The sequence below is a fragment of the Chaetomium fimeti genome, assembly GCF_033439085.1.
Source record: "Chaetomium fimeti strain CBS 168.71 chromosome Unknown B0H64scaffold_1, whole genome shotgun sequence".
Classification (NCBI taxonomy): Eukaryota; Fungi; Ascomycota; class Sordariomycetes; order Sordariales; family Chaetomiaceae; genus Chaetomium; species Chaetomium fimeti.
In genome coordinates this window covers 4,605,508-4,628,377 of record NW_026944329.1, presented here as the reverse complement: position 1 = coordinate 4,628,377, position 22,870 = coordinate 4,605,508, and the positions used below count along the sequence as shown (strand labels likewise).

The following is a 22,870-nucleotide window of genomic DNA, read 5'->3' as shown; positions in this document are numbered from 1 at the left end:
TGCCAGTTGATCCGGCTGTGGAGAACCAGATGACGACCACCCCGGGTATCTACTGTGTATGTACGCGGACACGGCGGTGCGTTGCGGGGCCGGTGAGTTATGTACATACATGGATGAAAGAAAGAGCCCGCGCGCCTTTTAAGTCTTCTCCTCACCGAGTCGAATTGATGACGGCATCTTGCTGACACGCAGCAGACCATAAGGCAGCCAGGTCCCAACGTCCAATAAGTCTCCCTCACATCAGCGGTGCCAAGCCACCTTCAGGATGACTTCGCAGCAGCTTCTCTGGATCAGCCTCTCATGTGAGGGTCTCCTGACCTAAACGATGCAACTGCATACAGAGAGAGTCACACATCTGACTCTCGCATGGTCCGCTTTCCAGTCTTCGAACAAGACTCGCGCCCTCGAGTGGAGAGATGAGTGAGACGGCTGATTCAGCAACCAGCGCCCCCAACACCACGCTGTCATCGAGCAGGCATCGTATCGACAGCGACGATCCCATCCCGTCCCGCGGGTGCAGGGCTCCTGCTTAAAAAAGGGGTTGACACCCTCACCCTTACGGCAACTCGCTGCAGCCCTATCACCGAACTCCCACCCACCCATCTCAGTGTCGTCCAGGCACCCAAATTCAGACCATGCTCCCTTCAGCCACCATCCGCTCGACAAGCCGAGTTCCCTCCGGGATGAGGTGGTACGGAAAGCGAGGAACCGAGGTCATCCAGACCCACCACCGGGTCGTCTGCCGGAGGAAGTCTGATGCTCGGGAGACCCCTTTTGTGGAATGGCCGCTTCCGACCTCGAGGTTGACGCCGGCTGCCGATGCGCCGAGCTCGTAACTGTGTTGGATGGACTCGCAATGGTAGTCTCTTGTTAGTACCCGGCTCTAACGCATCATGTCCACCCGAACGAGGTTCCTCATATTGACTATTATTAGATCGAGACTCGAAGAGGTTCGGAGCTTAAATCCGCCTCTTCTATACAGCGATACGGGGGTGGCAATCATCCCCGAAAGTACCGGCATGGTACGGGGCCGACTGGGTACAAAACTCAGTCACTGACCGTACCCCTAATCATCACCCACGAACCACCGGTGCCCGATCACCGGCATCAAAGCACATTACCATCAGGGGCTTGGCATATCGACCCAAGCCTTCTTATCTCTTTCAGGGCAACTTCACATGTCTCCTTCACATCTCGGGCATGCTTCCCCACCCATACTCCTTTGGGGTTCTTCTTATTTACAATGGCCGCCGCCTAAAATACCTATGCGGACTGTGCCTGCCCCCTGCTCGTGTTGGCTCTTAGGGTTGGAGAACTAGGGATATGCCTATGGTAGGTAGGCAGAGGTCCTCGAGAATGTTCGGACCGGATCAAGGATATGGGAATGAATTTACGATAACGAACAAAATGAAATTATGTATTCTACTGCGCTTCTCAAATCTACTCTTTGGAGGGATACCTTGTTGCTCAACTTGAACGACAGTGACTTCGCTGTGCTTCCTGGCATTGTGTAGCTTCCTCATGCTTCTCTCGTTATCTTGGGGTCTTCAAGGGCGACAGCTCCTCGCCTCCTCGTACGGCGTGACCGTCGCTTCGTAACCGTTTCACGCGGTGTTGCCAAAAAGGACAGTTCAACCACGATGAGGCATCGGTGTGAAACCCCTCCTGCCTCGGTACTCGATGGCGTAGAACCCGTCGTACATACCATATTTCTCACGCCAAACAGAAACAGCTGCTGGCGGCAAGAAGGACGCTGCCCTGTCCCCAACCACGGGGTTGTTTGGAGTTCAAGGTAGGGACAACAACGAACCCCAGTCACCCCAACAGGCGGCAATTTACAAGAGAGGATTATATGGACAATGAAGGCGACGATCTCAAACAGTCTAGCGTCTCGAAAGTTACTAGTCTTATTTATCGGTTGTGTCTATGATACAGATTCGACATTCACGGGTCAACCCGAATCCTCCACCGAACGTAAGGTATGTTAGAAAGGGTTTTATGACAAACATCGGTTAGAAAAGCTGTATTCGTAGGATGTTACTTTTAGTAATTTAATTTCTTTTTCGCGGTTCCTGGACAAGGTGCGGTCATGGGTATTCATTCCCGTTGCCCACTTGCAGGGCCGAAAACAGCTCAAAAGAAGCTGGCGCATGCAAACACCATGAAAATGGATAGCAACCAGCAAGTCGATACGGCCTTTATAATCAGTTCTTTCATTTCAGCCGGCAACTTGGGCGGAGGTCTCATCTCGGAGTGCTTTAGACGGAAGATATGCCACCATCTATTTACTATTTACCACCCGCTTCTCTGTCCATTTAACCCGACTCCTGTTGAGGAAATATTTATGTAAGGAACCAAACTCACTTGTCATCGGCGTCGAGCGGACTGGGTTGGGTGAATACCTAGGTAGGTAAGGAAGGTACTGTACCTACTGTTTACGAATAGGGGTACTGATCGTCACAACGGGTGGCGGCAGTATCTTTTAAACAAGACTCAATATAGGGCAGGGGGGCACCAATGGCACACTTAAGTGCGTCTCTGGCGGTAATCAAAAGATATATCTCTCATCCCAGAACCCGGGAATAATATTACAGCGTGGGGTCGAAGACCCACGGATGTGAAGAAACTCGATGCTAAGGTAGCTCCCATAGTGTAGTGCAGGACACTGGGGCAGTACGATGTTCCGCTCATTGCATAGTCTGCAGCATACTAAGAAATCACATGATAGATCATAGAATGACTCGTAGCTGAAGAAGGTCTTGCAACAAGCACCGAACCTCGTTGTGCCAATGCTGCTCACTGTTGTCTCGGCTGCCAAACAACAGCGAGATTTGGGGTATCATGTAAGCCTCGTGAATAAGAACATAGGTAGATTACCTTTTCCATAAGTTATATCTAGCAGGGTAAGTACCATGAAGTAGAGTAGCTCAGGGATCGCCTCGTGAGACTGCAAGAGAACAAGAGCATTACGGTGTTCAGCTCCTGGGAGACAACCTGAACGAAGACAACATCCGGGAGCCCTTCGACATAGTTGCGAGCACCCAATACTAGAACCTATAATCTCGGCACACTTCTAGCGCTTGTCCTACCAACGGAAAGTAGAGACGTGGTCGGGACTCCGCACCCCTGTCCACCACATTGGGGGATCAGTAAGCACCCACATCCCACCAACAACAACGAGCACAGCCAACTACCCCAACTCAAGCACTAGTCCCTCCACCGTTCCAGTCTTAATTCCGGTTCATAGACTGCTACTACAACTTGCTGGTCCTAGTATAACACCAGCACTCGAAACCATCATCACCAGCAGACACCCCATTCTGGGCCTTCATATACACCTGTGTTGTGATGATGATCATCATGTCATTAAGTCAACTAACGTCATTGTATGTCCCAAATGCATCCATCCATCCATCCATCCCGCCATCCGCCGGGTGGGTATTGGTCCCGTCCATTATAACTAGTAAAAACCCGAGACCCAGAACCCCAAGCCAAGGTAAAGACACCAAGTACCAAAGCACCGAGCACCAAAGCGCCAGGCGCCCAGCCGCCACCCACCATCTCAAGATGATGAAGACTCCTACCCAAAACGCCACGCCCCGATGAACCACGAGGCCCCAGTCCCGATCCCAAGTTGAGGTGAGTAAGTAAGCACCCTCCATTATCCGTCCCTCCGTCCAACCATCCGTGCATTCCGTTTTCCTGGAACGGAAGCAAGCCTCCCAGTTTTAGTCGAACCGAGGCTGGTTGGCTCGCTAGCTCGCTGGCTCGCCCGCTCGCCCATCCCGCACCGGCGGCCGAAAGCGAGGGCTGGGTGAGTTTCTTCTTTTTCTTCGTCATTCCGTTCGCTTCGTTGGCCACACCCCGCGAAGGGATGTGTAAGCCAGTCTCCATGTCTTTTTTCCGCGTCCGATACGCTCCGCGGCGCTGTCGTGTCTTTTGCTAAGATCCGGCGGGGGGGCGGTTAAACCGCCTCCTCCTTGAACAGGCCGTTCTGACGTCCTGGATCGGAGCAAAAATGAGAAATGTGGCGCTGCCCTATTTTGGACGCCTCCGCCGTCCTTAATGGTCGTAGAGCGCGGAGGCCACCAGAAAACAGATTTGTCAACTGCCGTGCACCTCAGAGCGTGTACCCTGCGGTGTTCAAGTCGCCGTAGACATACATATCGATGGGCTCAAGCCCGTCGACGTTGGCGGTGGCGTTCAGGCCCAGGCTGCCGGGCGCGCTGCTGCCGGGCCCGCCGTATGGCATGCTGTTGAACTGCTGCGGGTAACTTGTGTCGCCGATCTGGGAGGACTTGAGGGAGACGTATTCGGCGTGGAGCGTGGCGTAGGCTTGGCTGAGCACGTCGTTGCGCTGCTTGGCGTCGGTGAGCATCCCCTCCAAGTCCTTTATCCTTTGGTCCTTGCGCTCGCGGTATGCCCGCTGCGAGGCGCGGTTCTGTGCTCTCCGTCGCTGAAAAGGGCGGCGGTTAGCTTGCGGCTTTGGGACTGGGCGGTTGGGGGGGCGCTACATACCGACAACACGGCTGGCGGGGCGTTTTTGTAGCGGTTCTCTCGTTTCCGCTTGGCTGCTGGTTTTTGCTGCTCTGACGGATCCGCGGACTCTCCTTCCTCGTGTCCAGGGCTCGGGTACCGACTGTCGCCCGTGGAGGTAGGGTCATACTAGAGCAAGCCGTTAGAACTTTGGCTCCGCTGCTCAATTGGGCGCAGAATACTCACGGATGAGTTGTTTGGGCTTTGTGATTCAGACATATATGGCTCATGATCCCCGTAAACGTAGTACATCGAGTTCGGTGGCGACGGGAAGTCGGCGAAATTCCCGAGATCTTCCATGGCACTGGGTACCGGAAGGCTGTTGGGGTGTTAAATCGTGGGGAGGTGGGTAGCCTTGTGGGAGCGATGAGCTGTTGATGAGGCGTACTGAGGGCGTTGTCTGGCGTGGATAGTCGAAAAGCGAGAAGGTGAGAGCGAGGGCATGGCTGAACACCTAGCATGGGAGCCAGCTCTTATATATGTCGATCAGGGGCCCTTCCGCCCACATTGTCATTCTCGTCAAGAAGGCTGTAAGGCGAGGCGAGGCTCCACCACACACGGAAGCCAGGGGCTCGGTGCACACCCACAAGATCGGAGATACCCAACAAAGTTGCAACTCGCTCGACGGGTATGGCCTTGGCATTGCATGCTTCCAGGGTTCAGAAGGGAGAGGTGGCGTGCAGGGGTGAAGCGGAGGGGTGGAGGGTGGAGGGTGGAGGGGGAGAGAAAAAGGTACGTATCTCGACCTGCATGGACATGGCAGCATGGAGGTAACATGAAGAATACGTTCCTCTACCGCCCTTCTGCGCCGACTCCCGTGCCCCCTTGCCGAGCAAGTTTGCAGATTGTTGCGTGCGGCCACGGGATCAGCGTTCGAGGCGAGACATGGCGCCGGTGGTCGGCGCGGCTCTGACCCCCCTGGCGCGGTGTATTCTCGGAACGGCGGTAACGTCTTGGTTGGTATGATCAGATAATGCGCTGCTGCCAGACTCGACCGTCTACCCAAGTCGGGTTGCATCCGAGAGCGGACGGACGGACGGAAATGCCCTTCTCGACAGTTTGGATGACAAGAAAGGCACGCGAAACCTCTTGATCCTTCTAGGCAGTGACGTCAAATTGGACGTCGTCTCACCAAGCATGCCCATCCATCATTTGGGGGTATGGATGAGTAAACAAAGCGAGAAGACCATCAATAGGATACCGACATCAAAAATGTGTCCCAGAAAAAGCCATTTGCCACGCGGCTGAACGGCGCAGGCGAAGCCCTACCGGGCATGGGCCTGGCAACCCCAGGGCGATGTCTCGCCGTGTCTTTGCGGTGCCCCCTGGGTGTATGGTTTAATCGATGCCTCAAGCTTCAGCTTCCCCAAGCTGACAAAACGTGCGCCGCAGCGGCCGGCGATGGTGGGGTGGATGCAGCACCCAGTCAAACTGCTAATATATCCGCTATACGAGCGGCCCAACCGCCTTTCGAGCTCTCGGTTGCTCATTTCTCGTTGCGAAGGTCCCTGGTACTCTTGTGTGGATCATTTATCCCTAAAATGGTGACCCAGCCACCAAGAGCGGACGAGGGGGAGAACTCGTTCGCGGCGATTGATGTTTCGAACCGAGTGAGTCCGTCGTTCGAAGGAGGGTAAAATATCGTTGACAACAAAGTTAATTAGTCCTCTTGGCGCGAGATCTCATTGTTGGCTCTCCGCGCCAAGCCGGCGCTGCATCATGCCCAAATTGGAAGAAGCGGGACGAGGTGATGTTGATTGGGTTTGGCAAGGTCGGAGGTTTGTCCGGTGCGAATGGTGCTCGAGTTGGTCGGAAACTGCCTGTGCATTCTGCATTTGGCCTCCCTAGTCCACTGTGACGGTGAAAGTTGGCTGCCTGACAGAAACCTGACACATCTCGCGTTCTTGCGGCAAGCACGATCTGCTAGTGTCTGTGTGCCTCTCAGGTCGTCCTAAAATTCGGGTGTGCCGTCCGTTTACGGGAGGGTGGGGCATAAAGCTTGAGTGTGGATGACCCCCCGCATTCAAAGAAAACGCCATCTCCAAGGCATCCCAATAAAACGATAGCTCATTCGCTCGCCAGCTCTGTATTCTTTTTGGGCCCGATCGCCGTATGCCCAGCCATGCAGTAGTGGCTCGGTGTGCCGAGGGAGTGTACCCGAGTGAGCGGGTACATACATGAAGCAGCAGAGCGGCGGAGGGCATCGACGTCAAACCAGTGCCGCCGACAACCACCTATCACCACCTGGCAATGGCCATCCCCTCCTATCGCCTCTCCCGGACGGTGCACCCTTGTCCTACATTGCACAGTCGCAAAGGAGGAGGTAGACCTGAACTTGGCATCGAAAACGGGGCCCTTCACTAACTGGGTATGGAGTCCTCCTGGAGACATCGCTTGGGAAAAGGTGCAACGGTAACACAAGATTTTCTCCGAATCGTGATCTGGACTGCAGGGAATTTTTGGATGGGGTGGACGCGGGGGTCAACGGCCCCAGAAGAAGGAATGCGGATGTGTCAGCGGGTCTCCCGAGGGCCCATGAGAAGTTCCAAATCGGTCCTGTCAAGCATGGACGCTTGTGTATCGACTAGCCAGGTCTACGAATACACACATGTCTCTGTATCTGTCAGTGCTGACAACTGACCTCCACGGCCGCTAGCGCACCACCAAGAAATGTCGGTGCCTGGCACCTGGGTCTCGGCGTCGCGCCAAAGAGCTTCTCCCATCGGGCCATCGACTCGGTCAATACCACCGCGCCGCCGTTTCGGCAGGTGTCTTGTCTTGAGTGGACCCCGAGTCCGGGGTCCAACCGTATTCGGGGAAATCGGCGCCCAGCCGCCCAGCACCCCGGTGGTATTGCAGAGGGAACCAGATCTTCAACATCGGCTTGTCTCAAATGTTACAGCGCATCACAATCACAGGCCGCAACACCGTTCCTTGAGAGGCAGGTGGGTGCCGTGTTCCCGGCGTTGGGTGAGATGGCACCGGTTGGGGAAGCCGACAACTCGAGGTCTGGATCAGGCACTCCTTTACGGCGACCGACAAAGAGACTATGAGCCGCAAGCCTGCACGGTGCTATTTGCTCAGCTCGGTGTTCGGTGTACCTCGCGGTATACATACCCGTAAGGACACTCTCAAAGACTCGAGTACCTACGCCGGACAGAAGCCGCCGTTAGGTTGGCAACATACCTGCCCCGGCTCTTGCGGAATAATCTTGAGCAGAATTGATCCCGGCGCTAACCGGCAATCCACAGACCTCTGTATGTACATACCTGACGAGCAAGAGTCGGTGTTCTTGGCGAAAGGTTCCGGTGAAATGTTTGCCCCGCCGGACCGGAGCCGATGGCAGCGGACAACCGGCCCGCGTCGAACCCCGGCACAGCGTCGCATCCCAATCAGAGAAACATGAAACCCGCAAAACCAGGCGCCGCCAGCCTCGACTACCGACACCCCAGGAACGAGCCTCCGATACGAAAGACATCATGCAATATTGCGTCCAGGTGCAAGTTTGTCAAAGGATTGTTAATCCTTCCACGTCACAACCCTTGTTCACCATCGGACGGAACCCGCCCTCCCTTCTCCGGAAGCCATTGATGTCGCCATGTGCGCAACGGGACAACCGTATCCTACCACAGTGAGAGCGAAACCCTTCGCCACCGACCGCGTGCAGCGGTTAAAACAGAAGTGTTCTCGCCGGTTAACCCACTGGCACTCCTCGGTGCATTCCGCGTCTGCCTGCTTGGTCAACGGGACGCCCCGACATGGAGCCGACAACGTTGACCACCGTAGTTGGCTCGATTTAAGCTTAAACGTCCCTGCCAAGACCCGACATTTGGGGTCCCTTAACCAATTAGAGACTCTGTTCAACCCCCAACTTTGCTGGAGCTCCGACTTCTGAACCAGGAGGAGCAGTAAAGCTGCACGCCAACAGCAAGTATGGTCCTTATGTAATCTGTACCTTATCTCTCTCACCCGCCGACCATGTAACTTAAGCGAGCATCTCAAAGCTTCCGGAACGACTGGACTGCAGTGTACATCACCTCTGCATCCCGCCCAACCGGCCCACCCAATCCGGAGATCCGAGTTGTTGCCAAACGGTGCTCCAGACGTTGCGGATACAGCCATCGAAATTTTGCAAAACCGGCCGCGCAACTTTGTCCGTATCTCAACAATATGTAACATACCGCGCAATGTCCAAACTCGCCTCTCCAAACCGTAAAGATGATCGACGCCTGCATCCTAACCGTCGCCCTGCACCGGGAGCCGCAACCCAGAACCCGGCAATCCACATTTCTAAAGCCGGCTTACACCCGATCGTTACACAGCGGATCGCCCGACTTACGACCGAAACCCCTTCCCTGCCAAAGTAACGGCGCCCATGAAACGTGGTGTGGAACAGTGGAGTTCTGGTGGAAACACTCAACATCAAAGTTCCAGATCTCGCAAGCGGAACGAACTGTCAAATCATGCCGCCATCGCACCAGCCATGACTACCTCCCCCAGACAAACCCAGGTTAGTTGATGAGGCAAGGAGAGGCCGCCGAGATATCTATAAACGGATAAAGATGGTCAGAAACCCTCGACACATCGCAAACCCCAAAACTGCAACCGACAACATGACCAGAGAAGAGAGCTGATTAGCCCACGATCAACGGACCAAAAGGAGTCAAGTCCCCGACACGTGTGCCGCGCTGCATGTCAAAAGAAACAAGTCCTGTCGGCCAGTGAAGCATACGAAGTAGCAAGAGTACCAAGTATGGAAATGTTCCTGTCCTCCCCAGGCCGAACAACATGGAACCTTCCTCCTCCCACCCCCTCCCCAGTGCGTTCCCCGAGCCGCAGCTGCGCGCCCCGGTTGCATGCAGCAACCGTCGCAGCCAGCGGCATCAACCACAGGCACCAGCATTCCGCCCGGTCTCCCTAGTGGTTCGTCTCGTTTTTTTGCCCTTTTTTCACTCTCGTTTTTACCTTTTTGTGGGACCCGCTACTGCACGGCTATTTTTCTCGAAGCCCGACGCATGGCATGGCACGGATGGGAAACGGGGACCCATCATCCATCCATCCATCCATCCATCCATCCATCCATCCATCCATCCATCCATCCATCCATCCATCCACTCCCCCCAATCCCAATCCCTGCTCTGATCATGAAATGCCATCGTCAAGGGCGGCGGGGTTGTGGTCCACGTTCACGACCATGTCCGTGCCCCATGTCTCTGTCTCCATACGAAGATCTCCAGGGCCAAAGTTCGACCGAAGAAAGGGATCTGCCAGAAGGCGAGCGGAATCGTCCCGACGTTCCCGGCCTTTTCAAGAGAGAAGTCTCTGTACTTGGTATGTCGAGCTATGTACACAGTAAAGTTACAATGATTGGAGGATTCTCCCGCGCGGCCGAAGCGCCTTGGGGGGGGCAGCAGCAACAAGCGAAGCGATCGCCGAGCTAATTTGCCCAGCCACAAAGACGAGCAAAACGGACAAGGCCATCCATTCGCGGCGTGCCAGTGACATGCACGATGCAGCACCCGCATCACCACCACCACACCCATCCCTCCGTCGAAGCCCAAAGTCTCCAAGGTCCCCTCAAAACACGTGTGCCGACAAGGATCTTGCGATTGCACGAATGACGAAGCGGCGGTGTGGCTAACAATTTTTCCTGGACTCTCCCCTGTCGTGTGGACGTCTCTGCTGCCCTGTGACCTCCCCCAAGAAGCCGAACACAACAACAAGAGACGGGTCGGCGTTGCCCGTTTCCGTTTGGTCCGCCGCGCGCGGCTGCCGTTCGGCGCGAGTCGGCCGTCGGCGGGTCTCGGCCTTGGTTCGCAATTCCGCGGGCGCCCGCCTCAACCGGGACTTTGGATAAGTCGGATCACGTCATTTCTTATTCTTGTTCGCTTTTTTTTCTCCCCTCGTCTCCCGGAACCCCGGGCTCCCCCACCCCCCCCCCCCCCCAAGTCCCGGGAAAAGGTTGCTGCCGGTGGCTGTGCCTCGGGGTTGCATCTGCCGGGTACGGGCTCAACCGTGGCTTTCGTATGGTCTCTTTCGGGGTTGCGAAATTCTGAAGGGCGATCCCGGGTCCTTGGTTCGTTTCCCGCCCCAGCTGATTCAGATCTGCGTTGCGGCCACAGATCAGCTGTCTGCCTGGGAGGGAGTGAACCACACGTCGGCGACGCCGTGGGAGGCAGTCAGAAACGTATGCAGCGAGATCGGGGCACATTCGGTATTCGTTTTCGGGGTGGGTACTCGCTCGCTCGGGGGTGTCGGCGGAGTTATCGTAGGCCGGATAGAGCGGCGCAATATCTTCGACGACGGGGGCCGGCGAGGTGACACGAGGTCGAGTGACCTCATGCCTTGGGAAGGTCCTGCAGTCTGGCATCCGCCGCGGCGGCGTAGTCTTCAAATCCGAACTTCTTGCTCAGCGCGACCGCTTGCTCGAATTTCTTACGTGCCTCCGCGTTCTTGCCCAGCATCGCCAGCACGGAACCCAGGTTGGACAACGCGACGGCGCAGGCTTCATCACATTCCGGTGTCCGCTTTTCGCCCTGCGTCTCCGATGCGTGGTCGATGGCGTTTTGTGCCCACCGCTGGGCGGCGGCGAGGTAGGACGCACGCTGCTCGGCTGCCGAAACCCAGGTCTTGGATTCCTCCATCATGGCGTGCACGGGCGCGTCGCCACGCGGGATGAGCGGGTGCTCTGCGAAGCTAGTCGCGATGTTGTTCACTGACGGTGTTAGCCTCAAGATACTGGATGAGAGCGAATAACGGCGAGACTTACTCAAGATGGCGATATGGCAAGGGTCTTCGCATAGCCTCAAGGCCTGGAAGAAGAGCGGAACAGCGAGGTGATACTGGCTCTTCTCCTGATAGCTCTGTGCGAGTGCTGCAAATCCGCCGTCAGTATGCGGTTCGTACAAGCAGACGAGGACGGGACAACGAAATTACTCACCCTCCAGGCTCCCGCCAACCTCTTCGGGGCTCATCCACGGCCCCTCCCCCTCCTTGAGACCCTCCTTGGCGCGCCTCTGCATCTCCCTTAGGGTCGTCTCCACCGCCCAAACAAGCCGCTCATGTGCAGTCTCCCGCTCGAGAACGTGCTCATCCGAGTAGAGATTGGCCAGCTTGACGCTGACACTGACGGCCTTGGCCAGTAGCCTCGTACGCTTGGCCCAGAAGGTTTCAAGCGGCTGCTCGGGGACACTGGACTCTCCCTCCTTTGAAGCCGGTGCCGGCTCCAGCTTGGGCAGCGCCCCCTCCTCGGCGCTCTTTTCCATGACCTCCACCCAGCGCTTGCAGTCGCCCAGCAAATTCTCCAGCACGCTGATGGCGTTCTGGTAGCTCTCGATCTTCTCAAGCCACGCAGCCACCTGGATCTTGATGCCCATGACGTCGTCCGAGAAGTGGTCGAGCCCCTCCTGGTCGCAGAGCTCGAGGGCCTGCTTGTAGTACTGGAGTGCGCGCTGCGGGTTAGGGTCGTGGTTGCTGAAGTAGAGCGCTTTACGGAGGGCTTGTGCCACGGGTTCGGGGTATCGCGTGAACTGGCGGCTGTAGAAGTAGGTGTAGTATGCGTAGACGCAGTAGACGAGGACACCAATGGCGCCTAGTATTCTGTTGCGGTTGTCAGGACCGGCCATCACGGTTGTTTCGGGCTTGCTTGGAATTCCTACGCCACGATAGCACCCAATGCCTCCCCTGGGTTTTGCCGCATGACCTCACTGAAGCTGGTATTCTTGATAACGTACCAAGCCCTGGCCGTGTCGGACTTGATGCTTTGCCAAAACATGCTCTTAAGAGAGGGGTGCGGCTTCGGGGGTTGACCCGCTTGTTTGGGCGAGTCTTCTGGGTCATCTTGCGGTGGTGCCGTTGACTTCGAGCGGAATTGGTAACTAATCGGGAGTTTGACGGGTGCCGACGGTATTTGATGCCGGCATCGATTCGGTTGCGATCGGAGGGGGAGGGGGGAGGTGCATCGTTGGGAGAGGCGAAGTACGCCGGTTGTCCGCAGGCCGGCGGCCCTTGATATCGGCATTGTGGCGGAATTGGAGGCTTATGCTCGATTGAGCCCGTCAATTGGGTTCTCGAAGAGTTGCGCGTGAGTTCAATTCCTCAAACTCCAAAAAAGTTTCAAGGTTTGAAAATGTCCAATTACGGAAACTTGGATGGGAGGCCCAAGCTTGAGCTCCCCTGGATTGTTTGTTCCTCAGGCAGCGAGCCCCCTCTGCACGTCATCCGAAGCCCAAGCACATCCCTGTCGACCCCTCCAAACATCCCCGCCAAACAGCCCCTCCATCCCGGCCCGAGGTTCGTCGCAGCTCCACCAATTCATTCAAGCTCCCAACACATGAGATATCTCTCTCGAGTCAAAATAGTGTGAATTGTAGAGACTTCAAGAGGGTTGTGTACTTTTCTCCCTCCCTTCCACCTCATATTTTCTCTCTCTCAAATTTAAAGGATAAGCTTGGAAAAGTAAGTAGTATCTCTCGGCTCCCAACTTCTCTGATCTCTCCCTCCTCTCTCCTCCTCTCTCCTGGGGACAGAACATTGACCAACTTCCAAGGCTCACACATCTCCAGATCCCCCTCCCCTCTTGTTTTCAGTCCCACAGCAAGCGCCATGGCCGGCAAGTTCGAACCCAAGGTTCCTGTCCAGCTAGACCCTCCCAAGGACGACCTCATTTCTCTCGAGGACTTGGCCAAGGCGAGCGGTATGGCTACCCATTCCGCACGAGGTGCATAACATGTGGTCAAACATGACAAACTAACCTTGCTTCTAGGCGAGGAAGGGCAGAAGTGCTACGTCGCCATCAAGGTACCCCCCCCCCCCTCCCCTTCTCCAACCTCCCCCATATACGGTGCTAACCCCCTAAAACAGGGCATCGTCTACGACGTAACAGGCAACAAGGCCTACCAGCCAGGCGGCGCATACCACGGTACTAAGCCCAGCCAGCCATCTACCCATCTACCCTTCCCTCCTCCATTCCCCTAGCACATTTCACCCCACAATTTCCCGCCCCTCAACCCGACAAGCAAGTCCACCGGCACCCCCGACTAACCCGTGATTCTTTTGCGCGCCGCAGTATTCGCCGGCAAGGACGCCTCGCGCGCCCTCGGCAAGACGTCGACCAAGGCCGAGGACGTCAGCTCCGAGTGGCAGGACCTGCCCGACAAGGAGAAGGGCACGCTGAACGACTGGGTCACCTTCTTCTCGAAGCGGTACAACGTGGTTGGCAAGGTGGAAGGGGCGACGAACTTTGAGTAAGGGGGGTTGGGAGGGAGCAGGTGGTTTTGGTTTAAGGATGCTTTGGGGGGTTGGGAGCTAGTGGAATGAGAGCCCGGTTTGCTCACCTGAATCATGGTGGTGTTGTTAAGGGGTTGAGCTGAGTTGCGACTCTTGCCCCTTGTATTTGCGACGGTTGTGACTTTCGAATTTCTGGCCGAGCACGGATTTGGCAAGCGCCCCTTGACCGGTGTCGGGGCCTCCGACGGCGCGACGGCCGCTTCATGGCCGTTGAAATGTGACATCCGCCTTACGCTTCTGGTGGTTCACAGCAGATATTAGAGGGAACGTGGGCGGAGTCGAGCCCGGTAGTTGCCACCCCGGTTAACATAACCCGTAACACAGCGCCCCTTCACTGTGTAGCTCACCGACTGTCAAATCCCGTCATCAGGCGAGCCTAAAAGACGAGAAACTGGGGCGAGTAACCCCACCCGAAAGCAATCTCCCAGCCCGATGTGGTACAGCATTTGTGTTTACGCCGCAGCCCCCAAAGGTAGGGATTCTCTCGACGCATTTCTTCCATGGAGAACGTCAAGCCCAAGGCTACCCGGTATTATCTGGGCTACATCCCCATCGGATCTGTCACTTCCATGTAAGGTACCCGTGAGTTACACGGGATGGCTTGTAGCAACGTGTCCGGGACGACACAGACCACCCTGTACGTGCGACACGACCCAGAAGGACTGCTACAAAACCGCCTGCCAAGAAAACGAGTGTTGAGAATGTGATCGAGATCAACAAGTAGATTATCGGCATATGAAAATAACTTGGTTCTGCCTGTAATGTGCCTAGGTTGTGTGTGGCGATGTTGGCGATATCAGGATCAGTAGCCGGGGAGTAACGAACTACACGTTAGGAATTCGGAAATCAACTCGCCCAAAGAAATGTCGACGAAGTTATTCGATATTGTTACTCTGGCGGATAAACTTGAGACCAACCCACAGGGCTTACAAGCAAACATAATGGGGAACAAATGGATGAGAAGTGTAAAATTTAGAATGGGATACGATTCCTGCTCTGTATTCTCATACTACGACGGCCTCCCACTTATCCACGCCATCCCCCAACTCCGTGAAAGCAAAAAAAGAAGAACCGTGCCCAGATTCTGCTGAACCCAAGCCATCGCCAGACCTGCTGATGAGAACTACGCCCAGTTCTTGACGCCATATTGACCCAAAGCGAGAGTCTCGATACCTCGCCCGCCCGCCGCGAGGATCAGATCATCCGTCAACGGACGATCTTCTCCATCCACTCATTGCGCACCGCCCCCGCCCGTGAGAAACATCGGCTCCAGCCCACAACAAAGCCGATGGCCAAAACTGCCATGACTACTGACCCTGGCCCTGGCCCTGGCCCTGACCTTGGCCTTGATCTTGCCCCTGACCTTGGCCCTGATTCTGACCCTGGCCCTGGCCCGCCTCCTCCAAGCTCTGGTAGTATGCCGCCCACGCCTGGCGGGCTCTCTCGACGCAGGGGTCGCAATCGCGGCCCTGGTGCCAGCGCTCCCGGAGGATCTGCGGCTGGTTGCAGAGGTGGTCGACCTGGTTCCGGGCGGAGTGGCAGTAGGACTTGAGGCGGCATACCGAGTGGCCGCAGGTGAAGTAGAACTCCTCGAACTCGCACATGGTGCCTGCCTTGTTGGACGGTGACCAAGGAGGGGATGTGCGTTGGTTGGTGTTTTGGTTTGTCTTTTTCGCTCGGGGGCAAAGCGCTGGCGTTGAGAGGGGCTTGCTGGGCCGCTCCTTGCTTCGCTTGCGGCGTGTAGTTGGATTTGGGTATGAGCCGGCCTCGATGGTTGCTAACACGGTGACTGCGGGTGATATTGGAATTGTGGATGCCGTGTGTGGTGGAAGTCTCGGACCTTCTAGATGGGTGCCCCTATATATGCTTGGGAGTTCCCCTGTTAGCACTGCGAGGCATCGACCATCTCATGCTCAAAGCCATGGGCATTGCTTTTGTTTCTCGCTCATGGAGGAGCATCACACCCTACTGCCGAGTCTTGCATGACCGGCGCCGAAAGACCGTGGCGGGCGTGGGTGGGGTCGGAAAGCGCCTCATGTGAGACGGTCTACAATGAGAAGCCGAATGCTGTGATAACGGGGCGTTACAGAGACTTGTCACCACGCCGGAGGTGATAGATCACTCGCGGTTACAGGATGGGGTGAACATTATTCGCCCTTGTCTCGAATCAGGTCCATGTATGGCGTCAATGACGACGGCCAGCTGTCTGCAGAGCTGACCCCAAACCAATCCAGACATAGTGCATAATCCTGCAGCTCAAGGCAAGCTGCACGGAGGGTGTGCCGGAACATGTGGGCTCTGGCCCTGAACACCGGGAGATTGGTTGTCCACAAACGCTACTGTGGACCGAGATACAGGAAATGTGTGGCTATCAAGTCCAAGTTCGATTCAGGTCCTCGAAACACCGAAATACAGAGTGTGGTTAGAGTATGGTAAAAAGACTTCACGAGGGTTATCCAATGCAAAGGGAAGCTATCCGATCCATGACTTAAGGATGAGGCTGCCAGATAGACTCAATGTCTCGCCATGTAAGCGGGAGGGAACAAAAAGCTCAAGTTCCTCCCTCGGCCCGTTTCCGCGGGTGATCTGCAAGCGAGCCGGGGACGCCCAGAGCCTGGTACGGCGGAGGGTGGCTAAAAGGGAGGTGGTTTGTGTGCCGTGGTCGTGGCACGGGCCGATCTGGGTCTGCAAGCTAACTTGCAGCATCACCTTCTAGAATATGGTCTGCATCTGATATATGGCCCGCTTCCTGCACGATGGGTTGTGGCTTGAGCAAACATGCAGTTCTTGGGCTGGTTGCTGGTTGAACCGGAGCGATTGCATGGCGTCTGGCCCAATCCTGGGGTTCAACAACCACAGAAATGCAGGCTGAATTTCGGACACAAGACCCTACTGCGGCTGATGGCAGGTTGCTCCGGCGGACGGTGGTTTTGCAGGCCGGGGAACTTCCGCGAGGGGGCCGAACCGGAACAGTCGCGTAATTCCGCGCAGAACATGTCTGCGCCGTGCTTTCGCTTCCATTACATAGTAGGATCCCCACGACCACGTTGTTCTTGATACGGGGTCCCTGATAAGAAGACGGCAGCCATGTTTCTGACAGGAAAGGCCCAATCACAAGCCGCGGGGACAGTGATGAGGGAGCAGAAATTAGAAAAAGTTTAAATCCAAAGGAGGAAACGGAAGATGTACGAATATTTGGGAGCAAGATGCGATTCGGCCCTGCGTGCTCGATGAATGGAAAGGAGTAGATTGGTTGGACTTGGACGAGACAAGCGAATGGCCGTCTTGGTGACATAATTACATCGTGGCTGAGCTCAGGTTATTGTGCTTGCGGTTCCCACGCCTCGCTGCCCAAGGCGACGCCAGGCCGAAATACCTACCCGCGTGTGTAATCTGGACCATGTGCAACAGCTGAGTCGAACATTTTCTAAACTGCGGGTTCCCGAGATTGCCTTGTAACAGGACCAAAACTTGACAAACGCCACACGATTACGATGCCTTTTTTCAGAAAGGGAAAAACAGAAAAGCGATAATCCGACGTTGAAGACATCAGTTCAGTATTTAATGATCATGTTTGAAGTTGAGGGGGAGGCTCGGTATTTGATGATTTGAACGATGGTCGGGGCTTCACGTGACATACTAATTTGTCATTCGGCAATTGTCGTTCACCTATTAGCTAATCTGTAGGGGTCTTTTGGTCCCCCACTTTTACAAAAGTACCTGGTAAGGAGGCTCGCGAGGCTCGGTAAGGCACCTCACTTGGTCGAGGTTTTGGTCCCCCACTACAAGTACAGTGCTAGAGGGACCGGGCGACGAGAAGATCTCGAGGCCCGAAAAATAAGGACAACCAAAAATCACCCAACAAAGAACCCGGGTACATCGCACTCGAATTTGTTGACTGTAAGCGCATATTAACGCCGAATAACCGAATATTAACTACCTAGCAGTTCAGTTGCCATGGATTTAAGTATATTGTGGAAGAAATGACGGGGAAGTCGCATCGCTTCCGTCCACCGAGACTTGGGGACGTTTGCGTGGACGTGCTTTCTTGGCCAAGGCGTCTGGAGCCCAGGAGGAAGGAACCTGTCTGATGTTGCGCCTCTTCGGTTCCTTTCATGGCTGCCTCTTTCCCCTCCGTCATCCACTCCACGAATCGACAAAATTTGCCAGTTTCATCTTGTCGTCATCGTTTAGATCACCGAGAGTCTTGCTGTTTTGCAGATTTTGCGAGCGCTTCACAGTTGTTAGCTACCTATTTATTTAATACATACGACAAAAGATCTACACAGTTAGAAGTCGTCCGCGCACCATTCCCGCATTTCGCCGGACATGTCCAGTCGACTCGTGGCAAGGCGTCCGTTTGTCCCTCCACCGCAATTTCTGTGAAGCGCATCGGAGGCCCTTTTCTTTCCGTTGCCTGTGACGCTTATCTCGCTCTACTTCCGTCTCGAATATTGAAACACCACTTATTACGTCCTTCACCCCCATACTCGGGCTCGAGTCCGCCGCTACCTGCCAAGACCCGTCCGATCTTGCAGCCTCAATCCCTACGCGGGCTCGGACGCGGACGCAGGGACAAAGCTCGACTCTCACTCATCCATCTCACAACGCGCCCGCCCGACGACATCCATCATGGCGCAGCATCATTCGCAGTTTTCCCAGCAGGACCGGGGCTCGGTATGATACCCATGTAACCCCATCGTGAGAGTTCATGATCTGACCCCTTCTCTTTACTCAGTCGTTCAACGTCGGTGACCTTTTCCCTGCATCTCCCGATTCGATCACGATGCCCAGCCCTAGGCAGCCGGCAGACGCCAACATACTCCCCTTCGCCCAATACCCATCCATGCCTACCCAGGGCCACGATTCTCGGGAGCTTATGGGGAATCTGCAAGCTCTAGCTAGCGGCCATGGCCAACACGGCTTCGCGCAAAACCAGGGGTTGCATCCCATGAACCAGTTCATGCACGACCGAGGGCCTTGGAATCCTATCCAACTGACCGCGCCGAGTCAACCCGTTGGCCTACAGTTCGGCCAGGGACTCCATAGTTTTGCCGGGCACCGAAGCGTCCCCCCTTCCGAGGCCGATACTGTTAGCCAGAGCATTGGAGGGATTCTGACCGACTCTGGATACGGGAGCAATGCCAGACAGAGCGTGGGCAACCCGTCTGTATATGGTGAATTGGATCCGAACGTCATCGCCCGCTTCCAAGCCATCGGCCAGGACGATGTTTCATTGAATGGGGAGGCTCGGAAACGGGAAGTTCGGGCTCAAAGGCCAGCGCTGGGAATGCCAAACGCTAAGAGCATCGTCTGCGCGGTTTGCGATGAGCCGGTGAAAACGCCCTCGGAGTTGAAGTAAGTTCCAACGACTCGCCGATTCACGGTCTATGCTTACTCGGAGTGATCAGAAAACACCAAGCCAGACACACTCGGCCTTTCAAGTGTCGCTTTTCAGGATGTACCAAGGTGGATGAGGGATTCGCTACCAAGAACGACCTTGATCGACATTTAAAATCCGTTCACAAAGTCGTCACAAACGAGCCAGTTTATCGCTGTCATCTGGACCACTGTAAAGATAAACCTAAGGACTGGCCTAGGCCAGATAATTTCCGGCAGCACCTGAGGAGAAAGCACGGCTTGGATAAGGTCGATCTGAAAAACTTTATGTATCGGTATGTCAAGCAGCCCATCCCGGACACCACACCGATACTGACGCAGGTGTTCTACAGAATTCCGTCATCAAATTCTGCGAGCGTTGGGGCACCGGATACCACACTTTCGGAAGCACCCGTGGTCCCGAGCTCGGATTCAACCTCACGGTCGTCGTGGGCTGGGATGGATCAGGGCCACGTCGCACCTGCTAGCCTCATCAACGGACACCCCGGGTTGGCCCCAGCGGGTAACATGACCGCATACTCGGGGTCCCTTTCTATGCAGGAAAGAGACAACGCTTCCCCAAGCGCCGTAGCGCCTCAGTACTTAAGTCGGAACTCCATTGGGAGCCTCCAGCTTCGGCTTAACACGGAGTCGGTGCTGTCCGGACTTAACGTATCGCAGCCATCCCCGCAAGAAGCGAGCGCTTCATCTTCGGGGCCATTCTCGGAGCCTAATCAGCCAACTTACCTTACTCCCAACGTCCTGAACGATGGCCGGTTTTTCGGGTTGTATGATGCTCAGACGCGGCAGCCCATGGAGGCAGTTCGACCCGAGGCGGACAACACATTGGACGTTTCGCGTGAAGACGTTCAGTCGGAGGCAGGCGGAATCGGATACACTGCGCCGGATGAAATGGATGTGGACAACCCCGCGCAGGATTCCGCCTCGGAAGATGGCCAACATGACACCGACGCGGAGGAGGACGAGCCGCCATACGACGCAACGGATGTTGAACCTAACGTTCTCCGAAACGCTGGCGCCCATTACAATGAGGAAGATGAAGTACAAATCAAGCTGTCGCCGTCCCAGGTACAGTTAGGCGCAGACACACCCCGGCCTATCGACCTTGACGACGACGAGATCCGGGCGAGCGCCGTCATCCAGTCATTAATCCAGAAGGGCAAGCTCAGCGAGATGCTGAAGAAACTCGGATACTCGGTGTCAGAGGAGACAGATACCAAGGATCAAAAGCCGCCTGTCGCCTCTTCGACGACGAGCGAAACTGGCCGCGTCCATAAGTGCCAAGAATGTACCAAAACCTTTATTCGGCTCTGTGAACTCAAGTATGCCCCTCCATGATCTCCCTTATCTCGGGCCGCGAACTAACCACTGTTCTGCCATGTTCTATCAGAAAACATATGAAGCGCCACGCAAAGCCCTACGCCTGCACCTTCGCCAAGTGCTCCAAGAAATTCGGCAGCAAGAACGACTGGAAACGGCACGAAAACAGCCAGCACTTCCAGCTCGAGATCTGGCGCTGCGCCGAGAAAGCGACCGACCGCCCGGACCAGCAAGAATGCGGCAAGGTCTGCCACCGCCCAGAGTCCCTCAAGTCCCACCTCGAAAAGGACCACGGCATTTACGACCAAGCCACGCTCGACAAGAAGCTTGGCGACTGCCGCCTGGGCCGCAACTTCGAGTCGCGCTTCTGGTGCGGCTTCTGCCAGAAAACCATCGAACCGACCGGCAAGGGGGGCCCCGCGCACAGCGAGCGGTTCGACCACATCGACGACCACTTCAACGGCAAGGGCGGCTTCTCCAAGGAGGGTATCGAGAACTGGAAGCATATCGATACCGATCCCGTCGACACGCCCGATACCCCGCCGGGCAAGAGCAAACGCGCTGGCGGTTCGGCTTCTCGGGCGGGCAAGTCCCGCAAGCGGGTTCATGGCGGCGGCGACGACGAGCTGCCCAGAGCGAAGCGGTTTAAGGATGGCAATGGCAAGATGTGGTTTTGGATCTGCGTACGTTTCCCTCCACTCGCCGCCCCCACCCCCAAAATAAATTGGAAGATACCTAGTTGCTAACCCAACCTGCCGATATCAGTGTTCGTGCCGTAATTACTGGAAATTGGGAACGACCCCCGCATGCATGAGCGAGTGCACCCATGAGTTTTGCGACAATTGCGAAGTGTTTGATGCGAACGAGGACACGAACGAGCGGGATGTTCCGATCGCAGTTCGGGGCGCAGGGCAGGATGGGTTGATGACTTGATGACCACTCCCTATGAACACTTGATGACATGATGAGATACCCTTGGAGTTTGTGGATATTTTGGATAGCATGCTACACTGGTTTAGACGGTTTTTGGGCAGCGGTTGGGCAACGGCTTTAGTAGTGAATTTGTAATGTTTCTCTTTCTTGGGTTTTGCTTTGGTAGCATATGTGGGAGAGTGCCATGGAGTATGAGACCGAATACCAGTCTGGGTACTCTTAAGGCTATTACTGGCTCTCTTCCCGCCGTTTCTATGGATTGGATTGCCCGCTAGTCAGTGACATCTTGATCCCCAGCCAGCTGGCCCAGACGGACAGCAGTACATACCAGCTCTTACACAGCTTGTTGGACGGACAACATCACTCGGGACGGCTAGTATCCTGTCCGTCTTAAGCTCCCGCTGTCCGTCCCAGGGCGTGCTGTCCACCCCAAGGATTGCTCTCTATCCCAGGTTAGGACAGCAGTTGTCTGAGTGGTATTGTCTGTCTAAAGCCGTGGAAGAGCTGAGCTGGGACTGCCTGTAGCTGCCTATTGGCCCCTTTACGACGGAAGGAAAATGAACAGAACATCACGGTAGCAGTGGCACCGTAACAAAGGGAGGTAACAGTCACATACCTAAGCTGAAAGAAATTCCCCTGGGTAATATTGTTCAGCTGCTATAAGGTGACAGAAAGCAGGGCATGATTTCTCCAGAGTGTGAGTGGCTTTCACCGGAACCCAACCCCCCTCTCCTTGGAGCAAGTTCCATGCTAGTGGGCAGCGTCTTTAGTCACACTACGAAGGTTACAGACTGTACGAAGGCCCATTGCTAATAGGCACGATAACCAAGGCATTCCCTGGGAGAGGAAGACTAGGGTCTTGATGAGCACACTCCCACCCAACACCAGGCTTTGGCACGGGACCGACCATCTTCAGCGAAGGCCATTCCATCAAAGAATTTGGGATTGGTGGGCCGAGGCTCTGGAAACCACCAGCCACCAGCCACCAGCGCCAGCGGACAACCATTCCACGTGTTGGCCAGGTAGGTGAGACGTCCGTCGGCACTGTCCGCCCTCAGCCGCAGCTACGAATGGATGATCTCGTCACTAGTTTAATTAACATGCCTCGGAGTCCCCGTCGGCGGTTCAAGACGCCGCCAAGGCCATCCCGGGCATGCATGACTACGTCCTCCTCAACCGCAAGGAACGTGAGAGGAGCAACAATGATAGCATCCTCTTCACCGGCTAGCTCATCTCCTCGGCTCGAAATAGCAACCCTAAGGAGCGTGCGGGGAATTACCTGCATACTAGCCCGCGCTTAACAACGTTCAGCTGGAAAGCCCATCTTCTTCCTCTTGACATGCTGCAATAAGACGGACATAGTTAAGCCTCTTTTGCAGATACGAACAAAGGG

General features: G+C 55.5%; 8 protein-coding genes across 8 annotated transcripts; 2 read left to right on the top strand and 6 right to left on the bottom strand.

Annotated features, from left to right (window-relative positions):
- Positions 1-3,333: 3,333 nt before the first annotated feature.
- B0H64DRAFT_34890 (uncharacterized protein) lies at positions 3,334-4,201 on the bottom strand. The gene has a single exon (XM_062801392.1). It carries the CDS (start codon positions 3,892-3,894, stop codon positions 3,382-3,384), a length of 513 nt encoding a protein of 170 aa, XP_062664808.1. The 5' UTR covers positions 3,895-4,201; the 3' UTR covers positions 3,334-3,381.
- Positions 4,008-4,945, bottom strand: B0H64DRAFT_34883 (uncharacterized protein). The gene is made up of 3 exons (XM_062801390.1): positions 4,723-4,945; positions 4,519-4,665; positions 4,008-4,456 (listed from the first exon to the last, which is right to left on the bottom strand). Exons 1-3 carry the CDS (start codon positions 4,834-4,836, stop codon positions 4,121-4,123), a joined length of 597 nt encoding a protein of 198 aa, XP_062664807.1. The 5' UTR covers positions 4,837-4,945; the 3' UTR covers positions 4,008-4,120.
- B0H64DRAFT_34888 (uncharacterized protein) lies at positions 4,940-5,682 on the bottom strand. Its single transcript, XM_062801391.1, has one exon. It carries the CDS (start codon positions 5,552-5,554, stop codon positions 4,991-4,993), a length of 564 nt encoding a protein of 187 aa, XP_062664806.1. The 5' UTR covers positions 5,555-5,682; the 3' UTR covers positions 4,940-4,990.
- Positions 5,683-10,470: 4,788 nt separating this feature from the next.
- On the bottom strand, positions 10,471-12,723 carry B0H64DRAFT_34867 (uncharacterized protein). Its single transcript, XM_062801387.1, has 4 exons — positions 12,195-12,723; positions 11,477-12,135; positions 11,306-11,410; positions 10,471-11,251 (listed from the first exon to the last, which is right to left on the bottom strand). Exons 1-4 carry the CDS (start codon positions 12,554-12,556, stop codon positions 10,875-10,877), a joined length of 1,503 nt encoding a protein of 500 aa, XP_062664805.1. The 5' UTR covers positions 12,557-12,723; the 3' UTR covers positions 10,471-10,874.
- A 417-nt stretch (positions 12,724-13,140) lies between these two features.
- Positions 13,141-13,785, top strand: B0H64DRAFT_438378 (cytochrome b5-like heme/steroid binding domain-containing protein; the record flags this gene model as incomplete). The annotated part of the gene is made up of 4 exons (XM_062806339.1): positions 13,141-13,231; positions 13,301-13,335; positions 13,399-13,456; positions 13,604-13,785. 4 exons carry the CDS (start codon positions 13,141-13,143, stop codon positions 13,783-13,785), a joined length of 366 nt encoding a protein of 121 aa, XP_062664804.1.
- Positions 13,786-14,947: 1,162 nt separating this feature from the next.
- Positions 14,948-15,428, bottom strand: B0H64DRAFT_370431 (uncharacterized protein; the record flags this gene model as incomplete). The annotated part of the gene is made up of 2 exons (XM_062802084.1): positions 14,948-15,042; positions 15,140-15,428. The coding sequence occupies 2 exons, from the start codon at positions 15,426-15,428 to the stop codon at positions 14,948-14,950; spliced, it is 384 nt and encodes a 127-aa protein (XP_062664803.1).
- A 735-nt stretch (positions 15,429-16,163) lies between these two features.
- On the bottom strand, positions 16,164-17,390 carry B0H64DRAFT_34801 (uncharacterized protein). Its single transcript, XM_062801377.1, has 2 exons — positions 17,205-17,390; positions 16,164-17,108 (listed from the first exon to the last, which is right to left on the bottom strand). The coding sequence occupies exons 1-2, from the start codon at positions 17,246-17,248 to the stop codon at positions 16,517-16,519; spliced, it is 636 nt and encodes a 211-aa protein (XP_062664802.1). The 5' UTR covers positions 17,249-17,390; the 3' UTR covers positions 16,164-16,516.
- A 1,769-nt stretch (positions 17,391-19,159) lies between these two features.
- Positions 19,160-21,752, top strand: B0H64DRAFT_383137 (uncharacterized protein; the record flags this gene model as incomplete). The annotated part of the gene is made up of 4 exons (XM_062802929.1): positions 19,160-19,499; positions 19,557-20,546; positions 20,615-21,227; positions 21,310-21,752. Coding segments are annotated over exons 1-4 (1,774 nt in total), but the record flags the coding sequence as incomplete, so codon positions are not given.
- Between the last annotated feature and the right edge of the window lie 1,118 nt (positions 21,753-22,870).